The sequence below is a fragment of the Rasamsonia emersonii genome (assembly GCF_000968595.1).
Source record: "Rasamsonia emersonii CBS 393.64 chromosome Unknown ctg1118621759968, whole genome shotgun sequence".
Lineage (NCBI taxonomy): Eukaryota > Fungi > Ascomycota > Eurotiomycetes > Eurotiales > Trichocomaceae > Rasamsonia > Rasamsonia emersonii.
This window is the reverse complement of record NW_013563319.1, coordinates 131906-143638: the sequence shown is the minus strand read 5'-3', so window position 1 is coordinate 143638 and position 11733 is coordinate 131906. Positions and strand designations below refer to the sequence as shown.

The 11733-nt window shown below is 52.7% G+C and overlaps 4 protein-coding genes across 4 annotated transcripts; 2 read left to right on the top strand and 2 right to left on the bottom strand.

The window, feature by feature from the left end:
• Positions 1-1059: 1059 nt before the first annotated feature.
• On the bottom strand, positions 1060-2511 carry T310_0919 (COPII-coated vesicle membrane protein Erv46; the record flags this gene model as incomplete). The annotated part of the gene is made up of 3 exons (XM_013476212.1): positions 1060-1999; positions 2071-2251; positions 2319-2511. The coding sequence occupies 3 exons, from the start codon at positions 2509-2511 to the stop codon at positions 1060-1062; spliced, it is 1314 nt and encodes a 437-aa protein (XP_013331666.1).
• An 833-nt stretch (positions 2512-3344) lies between these two features.
• On the top strand, positions 3345-5661 carry T310_0918 (MRNA export factor mex67; the record flags this gene model as incomplete). The annotated part of the gene is made up of 2 exons (XM_013476211.1): positions 3345-3830; positions 4018-5661. The coding sequence occupies 2 exons, from the start codon at positions 3345-3347 to the stop codon at positions 5659-5661; spliced, it is 2130 nt and encodes a 709-aa protein (XP_013331665.1).
• A 718-nt stretch (positions 5662-6379) lies between these two features.
• On the top strand, positions 6380-9589 carry T310_0917 (GARP complex subunit Vps53; the record flags this gene model as incomplete). The annotated part of the gene is made up of 4 exons (XM_013476210.1): positions 6380-6422; positions 6500-8295; positions 8349-9214; positions 9559-9589. The coding sequence occupies 4 exons, from the start codon at positions 6380-6382 to the stop codon at positions 9587-9589; spliced, it is 2736 nt and encodes a 911-aa protein (XP_013331664.1).
• Positions 9590-10289: 700 nt separating this feature from the next.
• On the bottom strand, positions 10290-11401 carry T310_0916 (60S acidic ribosomal protein P0; the record flags this gene model as incomplete). Its single annotated transcript, XM_013476209.1, has 4 exons — positions 10290-10312; positions 10368-11039; positions 11109-11178; positions 11228-11401. The coding sequence occupies 4 exons, from the start codon at positions 11399-11401 to the stop codon at positions 10290-10292; spliced, it is 939 nt and encodes a 312-aa protein (XP_013331663.1).
• Positions 11402-11733: the final 332 nt, after the last annotated feature.

Below are 11733 nucleotides of genomic sequence, written 5' to 3'. Positions count from 1 at the left end.
ACATTTCCTTTGTTTTGTTTTTTTTCTCTCATCATCTTCAGGGTCTATGCCTTGCATGACCAGTTCAAAGCATGATATCCTCCTTTGTTGTCAAAGTTTGCTTGCTCTCAGATCTGCTGCCTTACGTTGCGCATTGAAGTGGTGTTGTAAAGAGGGCTATGGCGTTCGTTTACATTGATCTTGACCTCTTTCAAGTTTTCTCTGTGATATTTTCCATGGGTCCTGTTTTCTGGACATGTGTTTTGCTTGATGTTTCTCTCTCTCTCCTGAGGTCTTTTTCTTTGATAAGGCTGTCTGATCATCATCTTGTTCTTTTTTTTTCCCTTCAGTTGAAATCTGAGAGTTGGATTTGTAGATACGCATGTACATGCATATCCATATGCACATGTAATCAGGCTTTCTCGATGAAGAGAGTTTTTTTTTTTAATGCTCCATGACCATAATTGATAAAAAAACAAGGAAGGGTAAAGGGTAATTTGATGAGGAGTATATCTACAAGGAAGTAAACAAACAAACAACCAACAAAACAAGCAAGACATTGATTGAGTCGAAACGAAAACCCGACTGAGTTCAGATCAAAGAAAAGCAGAAATCGGCCGACGTGGACGTGGACATAGACATAACGAACGCCCCACTGATGCCCTTTTTTTTTTTGGAGTCATGCTTCCTGAGCTCCTCGCCTGTAGCGCATATAGCTAGTAACTATGTGTCTTACTACTTACTTATCCATCTGGTGGTAGCTTTTAATCTTTTGTTTTGTTTTACTTTACTTCGTCCTTCCCTTTTTTTGTCTGTCTGTCTGTCTCTTTTATGTCTTATCCTCTCCTCCTACCATGACATGCCATGCAAGTGTATGCAATGTAAAGTGTCCAGAATGATTCTGAAGAAAGAAAGGGACAGACTTTTCAGCAAACAGCGTTGTAAAACCAAAACCAAAGACAATGACGAAAACAATGAATCATGCTTCACTACACAGACAAAAACAGCAATGACAACGGCAATGGCAAAAATACATTCCCGAGGTAATGATGATAGTAATGATAGTAATGTATATATCCCCTAATTCGAGTGAAGTTTCTTAACCCTCAATGACCCCTCGTACAAGAACCGATCTATGGCAGCCGCCACGGTCAGGGTTCCGCCGATGACGGCACACACGCCCGTCAAGAAGCCGGTGAAGGTCTTGGGACGGGCCTCGCGGTTGATGACTTTCATCGGCGAGATGTCGTAGTTGAAGAAGACGCCCGGGATGCCGCCCTGCGCGTGCACGCGCTCCTGGTGGCCCTCGGCGGCGTCCGTGCCCCCGGCCAGGGACCGCTTGTGCGAAGTCACCGAGTACTGGTGCGTCTCGACGCTGCCCTGGGTGCCGTACACAGCGCCGTGCTGGCCCAGCGCCACCTCGTGTTTGTTGTGCGCGTAACTCGAATACGCGGCATCCCACCCCAGCGGCAGGTACGAGGTCGACACCACCTTGATGAAGTACATGTAGTTGTAGGCTGGCTCTTCGGTCGACTGCGTCACCCCATCCAGCGGGTTGGTGTGGTGGTGGTCCGTCCACTGCCACCGACTGGAGAACTCGTCGGGCAGCTGAGGACCGAACCGGAGTTGATGGATCTCGTGCGTCATGGTGTGTCTCTCTTCCGGCGGCAGCTTCGAGTCGAAATACATCTCCAGATCGTGGGCGTGGATATTCCCGCTCGTGAAACTCCGGCCGGGAGCGATGTGGAAGTTCCCGACGACCTTGTTCACCCGGATGACGCCCTCGATCCGGCAGCCCTCCCTGCGTTGGGCATTGAGCCTCTCCGCGTATCCTTCCCGCCTGCACTGCTCGATGCCCGAGCCGTCTCCGAACGACCACTGCCGCTCTGCATATGCTTCGCGCACCTCGTCGCAGGTATTACAGCAGCCGGGCTTCTTCGCCGTCGAAGGCGGAGGCGCTCCTCCACATTCGCCGCAGTAGTCCGGGTCCAGGTGCACAGCGGCCTGCTCCTTTGAGTGTCTGTGGATGATTTGACTCATATCAGCATTTCCGTTACGGCAGTTAATCCAATTGAGACACAATCGACTCACAGCTCAAGCGCCTGGACGTCCAAGACACGGCCACCTTCCGAAGCAGGGCTCAATCGCACTTTGTTCACGCCATGCACGACCCCAACTTGCTGTTCACCCGAGACGTCCATCACATCCAGGGTCAACAGTTCGCATGGGAGGCGAGGGAAGGTTATATTCAGGTGGATTTCCATTCGCTCTCCTTGACAGACAACCAATTGAGTCAGCGCAGTGTTCAATTATGCACAATGACTGCCAATGGCAATTACCTCTTGATTTGTCCACAATCAATTCGGGGACCACCACCACTCGCCTGTAGTCGACCCATTCCCCCCAGACCAAGTACAGAATCACCAGCAGCGATACGAGGGTAACAATGCCCCCGGAGGTGGTCCGCACGCGGGCATCCTCGACGGTCTTCGCAAAGGCGTCGAGTCGCGTGAATCGTGATTTCGCAGGCATCTTGTGTTGCCTTGTGGAGTCAGATCATGGGCGTGGGGAAGATCAACACCGACAATAGTGGCCAGCCAGCTCCTGCGTCTCGCGAGGGCTTCTGGGTAAGCGCAGTCAGAGGCGACCGATCATCCGACGGTGACGATCATCTGCGACAGGGAGCGAAGTGGTTGAGATCGAATCGAAGGAGAGCCGATGCGGGTGTCTGTCGCAAGGAGCTGCGGCTTCTGGCAAGCTGTCCAATACAGTATTGCGTACATCTGGTATTGTCCGGTATTATGATGTGCCTAATTTAGCCGTGTTTTGTTTGTGACAATACGAACCCCCACTGTGACTGGCACGCGCTGTGATTGGACGCGCCGCGCCCATTGTCCTTTACTGTCACGTGATCCGTGATTGGGGCCGGATGCATGTCATGTGACCCCTGGCCCGGCCGCCGTGCCCAGAATCCCGATGAGGCTTAGCCGCGCCCTCGAGGCTGCCTATCAGCCTTCGCCCGGCGCCTGAGTCTTTCGCCTCAAACGGCAACAGAAAGCCTTCTTCACGTCACACCCGCTCCCTCAGTCCTCGCTCTCTTTATCCTCGATCCCAAGTCCGCACTGGGCGGTGCCTCGGTCGGACTCGCGACAGAATTCTCTCGGTTTTTTCCTCCTTTTTCTTCCCTCCTCTCATTTTCTCCCTCACTTTTCGTGCCCGTTCAGCTGCATGCGGACGACGAGGACGACGAGGCCCAGGGCACAGTGAGCCGTTCTGCGCGCGCTCCCTGCCCCTCGATTCTTTGCTGCTGCGATCGAAGACCAGCCTCCTCCCCATCGCCTTGACCTACCTGACTCCCGTCCACTATGTTGAAGCTATCTTCCGGAACGATGCACAACATGGGAAAGGCTAAAGTAACCCGAGGTCGGGCCAACGCTATGGATCGGGGTGGCATCCGGAAACGCGGTTCTCCTGCCGTGCGAGTCGATCGCGACGGCGACTTGGACATGAATGGAGCGTCTGACAAGGGTCGCGGTGGGAAACGAGCTCGCGGAGACTCGGGACGAGGCGCTCTGGCCGCGGCTCAGTCTCAAGCACGCGACCAGCGGAGGATGGCCATTGACCGCGAGCGGACTCTGAACACCATCCAAAAGGCCTTGGCCGGCAATGAAACCTCTCAGGCCAACATCCGACGGGGTGGCGCCAAAGGTGGACCGTGGGAACAGGTCAGCGTGCGCGGATGGAGAAAGAGCAAGGCTGCATCCAACCTCGACGGCGGCGCCGGAAGCCTGGTCTCCTTCCTGGAGAAGAAACTCGCTACCCCGGACTCGAAAGGCAATAACATAATCAAGGTATGTGCTTCACCAGCATTTGGCGGTCACCGACGGAGTATTCTCGCAGCGTCGTCTTCTTCGGTGTGCTTCTCGTTTCAGGACGGTACTCCACACAGCGACGATCGACTCTTCCCGGGCCTTGTCGCGTATACCCTTGGGTGACTGCAGTTTTCAAGGTCTCTTACGCCTTGCTAACGTTCAGTAGTCGCGTGTCGAAGGCGACGCTCTTATAGTTTCTGTTCGCCCGGAGCACTTGGACAGGATGTTACATCTCAATAATTTCACTTTCGCAGGTGCTCCACTCACCATTGAAAGATACAACCCATCGGCGGAGAGCACATCAACCACGGCCGACACCAAGGCCAGGATGACCGCTTTCTTGAGCAGCCGATATTTCCAGGATACCAAGCTTCTCAATCTTTCGGCTTTGGCCAGCGATCCGATCCTGGTGGAGATGGGTCTCTTCAACAGCACAACGACTGAGTCCAAGTTCTTCCCGGCGCTAATGAAGGTCTGGGAGATGAACTTTGAGACTCCACAGAAGAGCCGGGAGGCTGTTGAGAGCGTCAGTCTAGCAAACAATCAGTTGTCCAACATATCGCTCGTCACCACCCTCTCTCAGGCCTTCCCGAACCTCAAGAATCTGGACCTCTCCAACAACAACTTCAAGGACGCACAGGCTCTCATCGGGTGGAGATGGAAGTTCCGACAACTGGAGTTCCTCGATCTCACGGGGAATCCGTTCAGTGCCGATCCTTCCTTCAAAGACACGATGATGAAGTGGTATCCGAAGCTCAGAACCCTCAACAACATGACGGTCCGTACCGCGGAAGAGGTTGCTGCTCAAGAAAAGGCTCCCATACCCGTTCAGCCGGCATATTTCCAGGATGACTCTCAAATCGCCGAGAACTTCGTCAGGGCGTTCTTTGTTGGGTACGACAACGACCGAAACGACCTAATCAACGGTGTCTACGACAGTGATTCCACCTTTTCTTTGAATGTCAACCCTGCCGCTCCCCGAGGAGCTCAAGAAGATGCCACCGCTGGCTGGGACCAGTATATCAAGAAGAGCCGGAACCTGTTGAAGATCAGTCATCTTCCCGCTCGGATGTCTCGTTCTTATGTTGGCGCGGAAAAGATTCGCGAGCTGTGGAATTCTCTCCCCAGAACGAGGCATCCTGACATGGTTGCGCACCCAGAGGAGTGGCTGATTGAATGCCACCCCATCCCTGGACTTCCTGACCCGTCGGGACAGAGCATTTCCGGTGTTGGTGGATTGCTCATCATGGTGCACGGCAAGTTTGATGAGTTGGACGGCACCAAGGTGGAGACCCGCAGTTTCGATCGGACCTTCGTGCTTGGTCCTGGCGGAGGAGCAGGAGGAGTCAGAGTCCTCAGTGACATGCTCACGTTGAGAGCATACGGCGGACATATGGCTTGGGATCCCGACAGTCAGACGGCGAACCCGATGAAAGCCCCGCCCGCGCATCCTCAAGCGCCGCAGGGATACGGCATGCCAGCTCCTGGCAAGACGGAAGCTCAAGTTCAGCAGGAGCAGATGATTCTGCAACTGAGCTTCAAAACCAGGATGACTCTGCAGTATTCGGAAATGGCCCTTTCGGGCAACAATTGGAATATGGAGGCTGCGCTGAAGAATTTCGAGGAACTGAAGGTAAGCATCATTGGCCTTCCTAGTCGCCATCCACAAAAGGCTGACAGGACTGTTTTCAGGCGCAGGGAAAGCTTCCACAAGACGCTTTTATTCCGGGTTTCTGAATGGAAATCTGGAACTGAAGAAGGCGCATTGCTGAGTTCCATGGAGTCTTTGGACTCGCCATCTCATGACTGATTTTTTTTTGTTTCTGAAATGTACTCCAATAAACTTTGGCGTGAGGGATGCAAATCTGGGACTTCAATTCTGTATGCATATTACTACGACATGATAATCTGTTAGCATGGCTTGGCGAAGAGATGTGACGTGGATTCATCTTTCTGCGATTGTGCGGATTCCTCCCGCATCATGTATGTTAACAATCAAAATTCTCATTCAGGAAGATACCTAAATTTGGCATGGGAATCTAAAAGACTGATTCAAGGCTGGCGGCTGGTTGTGACTCTTTTCAGAGTGTCTTTCTGGTATATTTTGTGGCTGAGTATCAGCATAGAAATGGCAGAAATGGCAGAAGTCACTGTTCAAAACCAGGTATTCGATTTATCGATTTAAACAAAAAAAAAGAGAGAAATGTAGAAGTCCAGCATCGCGTTGTGGTGATACTCGTAGTATGCCAAGCTGACGTGCGCTAGAGCTAAGGTGGGTTGCAGGACCGCCGAGCTGTTCAATGTCAACTCCGCACTGTCGCCGCTTGTTACGCGCAATTGCATCTGCTGTCCCATGAGGTCGCTTGATCCGTTTGCAATTTGTTACAGAGGCAGTATCGAAATTCACGCTTCAGCGACCTCTCCCGCGGCTGATGTGCTGCAGACCAACCGAACTGCGGCATGCGTTTTGAGGGTGTTGATCGAGGAGCTACACCAACGTAATTAATTGAATGACGAACACCATCCATATGCCCCCCAACGGAACGTCCAGTCCTGATCCTTTGGATGCAGGTGAGAAAAAATTGCAGATGCAACAGAAGCTCTTTTCTTCCTGCAAAATATGTCTCCATGCTGACTCGTTGTATCAGTCGATTACGACCCGATCGAGCACTTGAACGCAATCTTCTCTCATCCGTCGACCCTTTCCTCCGTCTCCCAAACCTCTGAGGCCCTTCGGCTATACCAAAATGAGCTGGACAACGACATCGCGGAGCTGGTGGAGGAACAGGTGACTTCAAATGCGGAAAGTGTGCAGCGCATCCAGGCCGCGAAGGCGGACCTGTCGGAGCTGTTCAAGAAGATCGACGATGTGCGGGAGCGCGCCGCGAAGACAGAGCGGGCGATCACGGAGATGACGGCCGATATCAAGCAGCTGGACAATGCGAAGAAGAACCTGACACTGTCTATGACGGCCCTGAAGCGGTTGCAGATGCTCACGACGGCGTACGAGCAGCTGCGCGCCCTGGCCAAGACGCGGCAGTACCGAGACTGCGCCCAGCTGTTGCAGGCAGTCATCCAGCTCATGGCTCATTTCAAGTCGTACCGATCCATCGACCAGATCGCAACCCTGAGCAGGAACGTGGCGGACATACAGCGGGAACTTCTCGAGCAGGTGTGCGAAGATTTCGAGCTCACCTTCGCCAAGGGGGAGGTCATGCAGAGGCGAGGTGTCCTCTCCGAAGCATGCCTGGTCATGGACGCTTTGGGGGAGAATGCGCGATCGAGGCTCATCACATGGTACTGCAATACGCAGCTGCGAGAGTACCGTCAGGTTTTTAGGGGTAACGAGGAGGCTGGCTCCTTGGATAACATCTCCCGCCGATACTCCTGGTTCCGACGGATGATGAAGACGTACGACGAGGAGCATGCCGTCATCTTCCCGTCTTCGTGGAGGGTTGGCGAAGTCCTGGCCAATGCGTTTTGCGAAGGCACAAGAGACGACTTCAAGGGTATCCTGTCGAGGTCGGTCCGAAGCGGCCAGACCATCGATGTCAATCTCCTGCTGTCGTGCTTGCAGGAGACTCTGGACTTTGAGCACTCCCTCGATCGACGCTTCGCGAATCCGTCTCGTCCGTCGACTGACACCTTGACTTCTATGGAGACGCCCGTGTTCACGCAGGCTATCTCGGAAGCCTTCGAGCCGTATCTGGGCGTATGGGTCGAGGCTCAAGATAAGCAGCTGGCTACCATGTTACCGCGGTATCGACAGCAGCCACCAAAGCCGGAAGACGAGGAATTCCACTCACAGCTTGTCGTTTCCTCTTCCACGGAGCTTTTTACTTTCTACAGACATGCTCTGGCCCAATGCGCAAAGCTTTCCACCGGCAGCAGCCTTGCGGAACTGTCCAAGGTGTTTGCGAAATACTTGGACCAATACGCGCAGCAAGTGCTTCTCTATTATATCAGCGAACGGCCGACCGGACAGACTCCTTCCAAAGTGCCCTCTCTGGAGGATCTCATCATCGTTCTCAACACGGCAGACTACTGCTACACGACTTGCGGGCAGCTGGAAGAGAAGATCAAGAGCCGGATTGACGAGAACCTCAAGAAGAGCATCGACCTGCAAAGCCAGGCTGACTCTTTCATGGGGATTGTCAGCGCTGTTGTGCGCGGACTGGTTCGGAAGGTTGAAGTCGAGCTGGAGCCCTGCTGGCGGGAAATGCGGAACTCGCCTTGGAACAAGCTCGAAAGCGTCGGAGATCAGAGTCCCTACGTCGGAGAGCTGCTGTCCAAGACCAAAACAAAAGCAGAGGAAATCCTTCAGCTGTTGCATAAGCCTCAGTATGCCCGGGCGTTTGCCGATAACCTCGTTGAGCTGATATCGAACACCTTTATCAGCAACGTCTATCAGTGTCGGCCTGTCTCAGAGACGGGGGCTGAACAGGTAGGCACTTTTTTTTTCCCCCTCTTGTCAATCTTTCGGTACTTTTCTGACAGTCACTTCAGATGCTGCTAGATTCGTATACGCTTAAGACCGGGTTAACATCACTGCTACCTGCGCCGACACCGGCCGGGTTCGTGAAGCGGATCAACGCCAGCTTTACCAAAATCGATACTCTTCTCAAGACGATACAAGTCAGGCCATCGCCACCGGAAGCCCTGATCCAGGCCTATCTCATCCATATCGCGGACCGGAGCGAAGCCAACTTCCGTCGCGTCCTCGAACTCAAGGGGATCCGGAGCAAGCAGGAGCAGAACCAGCTCGTGGAGCTATTCCACCTGCACCGTGCTTCGGACCGCCACGCGCCGAACCTGCAGCAGAGCAATCCGCTCTTTGCTGCGGTTTTGCAGCAGCCCTACTCACAGTCCTCTTCTTCTTCCTCCTCTTCCGGGATGGCCGGCTCCTCCGTGTCCCAGGGTCTGGGACTGAGCAATCTCGGCACGTCGGCTGGAGGCTCGAATCGGTTTGATCCGTCGATGCTGGGATCTGCCCTCATCTCCGCAGCGAAGGACGGTGTCGACAGGTTCGGAAACCAGAGTCTAGCGGGTGCTCTGGGCTCGTCTGGCGCAGGTGGTGCAGGTGGCAGTACTGCCCCTGGAGGAAGTTCACCCACCACCACGGCGACATCAGGAGGAGGAGCAGGAGGCTCTACCTCACCAGCGCTATTATCCGCCTCTGCAGGGCAGGGACAGGATGGCAATGAAGGCAGTGGCAATAATACCCTCTGCACCACCACTAGCACCACGACTACAGGAACGACGGGGACGAATCTGAACGAGAACCTGAAGAACATAGGGAAATTCTTCCGTCGTGACCTGGGCGGGTTCGGCGGGAGGTTTGGTCGTGGAGGGGACGATGCGAGGTGAGAATAATATAAATAAGATGGATATAGGGATAGGTATTAGAGGGACAAATAAGGACAGTACATATACATAGCCATAGCACAGCGTAGCATAACGTACATTCGATGATTTCATTCCATTTGAAAAGGACATTTGAAGCAAACTTAACAACTGTTCTCTGGTTGATTTTATTTCCCTTGGCAGGAAGACCCTAACTTCCTAATGATTGGGAGTGTGACACATGTGTCTACATACATACAGACAGACATAGAGCGCGATTCATGCAAATGTGCAAGTGAATGTTGAAAAATAAACATTTCTTTTCATTCATTTTAAGTCTACTCCACTAACTACTACTGAACAGAACGAGACCCAGAAGTTGGAACGTATACTGAATGAATGGATTGCTTGCTTGCCAGATTGACTGATTCATCCATCCATATGGATACCTATTTACCTATGCAATTACTTACCTTACTTATCTTACCTACCTACCTCGGCTTAATTTATGTACTACAGCAGCAACCAATCAATCGATAGGACATAAATGACCAGGTGAGGAAGGTATGATCGATTGATTGATGGATGTCCTAACCTGGCTGACACGGTACATACGTGCAGAACTGCCTACAGCATCGATTGACGATATACCCTAGTCATCAAGATGAAACGTTAGCCTCACATCCCACCAAACAAATCACAAGCCAACAAAATATCGACAATATGCACGAAAGTGTTGTTGTTTAAGGCGGGCGTCATCAAAAAATTAGAGTGTGCGTTGTTGCATTTTTTTTGATCTTCATTGCTTTCCGGAGGGAGGGAAAGCTTGGGGTTAAAAAACCTAATCATCCGCCCGGAAATTTATATATATAAAAGGAAATGGGTGAATGGGTGGAATAGTTGTGTTTTCTTACCTACTTGATCAAGTTGAGAAATTGTGAAGCTGGTTATGCTAGATTTAGTCATCCAACGCGAATGGAGAAGTTTTTTTTTCCTGAAGAATTTTTTTCATTCTTCTATCACGAGTAACGTAATGGGCCGTAGAAATTACATCTAGTACATCGCATTCGTATCCCGTAACAGAAGTGGGCCCGTTTAGTCGAAGAGACCACCGAATCCTGCAAAGTAATGTTAGATGTCGTTCTTTTTTTTTTTCAATTGCAGACTACTTACCTTCGTCACCGCTCTCCTCTTCCTCTTCCTTCGCCTCCTCCTTAGGCGCCTCCTCCGCTGCAGCCGGAGCAGCAGCAGCCACTGGAGCGGCAGCAGCGTAGGCCTCGGGGTTGGCGATCCGGTCCTTGAGCTCTTCAATCTCAGGCCAGCTGTACTCGGTGCCAATGGCGACAGCCAAGACCTTCTTGTAGCCATTGACGACAGAGTGCACCACAGATGGCAGCGTGGGGTAGTTAGCTGCCAGGGAGATAGTAGTGATGGTCTTGATGGCGGAGGTGAAGGAATTGATGAGCCGCTCGTCATCGATGTCCAGAATGTCCGGGCTGAACGTCTGACCATCATCGTACACCTGGGTGATACCCATACCGTACGTGAAGGGGGAGATGTTCAGCATGTTGAGCAGAGTGGCCTCGGAAGGACCGACCTTGCCACCAGCCTCGACCAGCTTCAGGTCCGAAGTAATTTCAATGGTACCACGAGCAATCTTGGTGGGGATACCGAGGGCCTGGAAGAAGGAGGTCTTTCCGGGTTCCATACCGGTGTTACCGGCAGGAACGTAGACGTCGACCGGCGCAATGGCACCAGCACGAGCCGGGGCAGCGATACGGTTCGACAGGATCTTGGTACGAACGGACTTGAGGTCACCGTTGGTGAAGACGAAGCCAACGTTGCCTGCAAAGCACCCAAATCAGCAAGGGAAAAAATACCACTTTTCCTCGACGCCAATGACTGAAAACTGACCCTTGACGTGAGGCAGCAGACGCTCGTACTCCGGGTTCTCAGCGATGAAGCCCTTCAGGGCACGGCGAACCTAGACCTTGGTCAGTACTGCAATCAGGTCAAGACGGCGCAAAACATACCATGGTGTTCTTGCCCATCAGGACGACAGCCTCCCCACGGAGGCTGTGACGGATCTCGTGCATCTGCTGAGAGCTGACATTGTCGACGGAGACGATGAAAATCGTCTTGTACTCGTCGAGCAAGCTCTTCAGCTTCTCGAAGTAACCGGCCTTGGTTGCGGACTTGCCCCCCATGTCTTCTTATTTCTGAAGATAGGATATTTAAGGGCAAGGGTATGGATTGTCGAGTGGTGAACGGTGATCGTTGGAAATTGAGGAATTCTCGACGTGTGCGATTTAGGAAATTCTCTTGTGGCCCGCGTTCGCCTAACTAGCCCGACTGGGGTATGCCGCAGCCAATCACGTGGCGCCCCCGGCATGGCGAACCCGCCCTGCGCTAAGAAGGTTCCAAGACCATCGCGCAGAGCTACCAAGTCCGCGAAAAAAAGTATTATTCTTCTGTTGTCGCGCCAATGGACAGTATCCTGCCGAGGCTTTCTTTTCTTGCGCAGCGTCTGCGTCCGTTC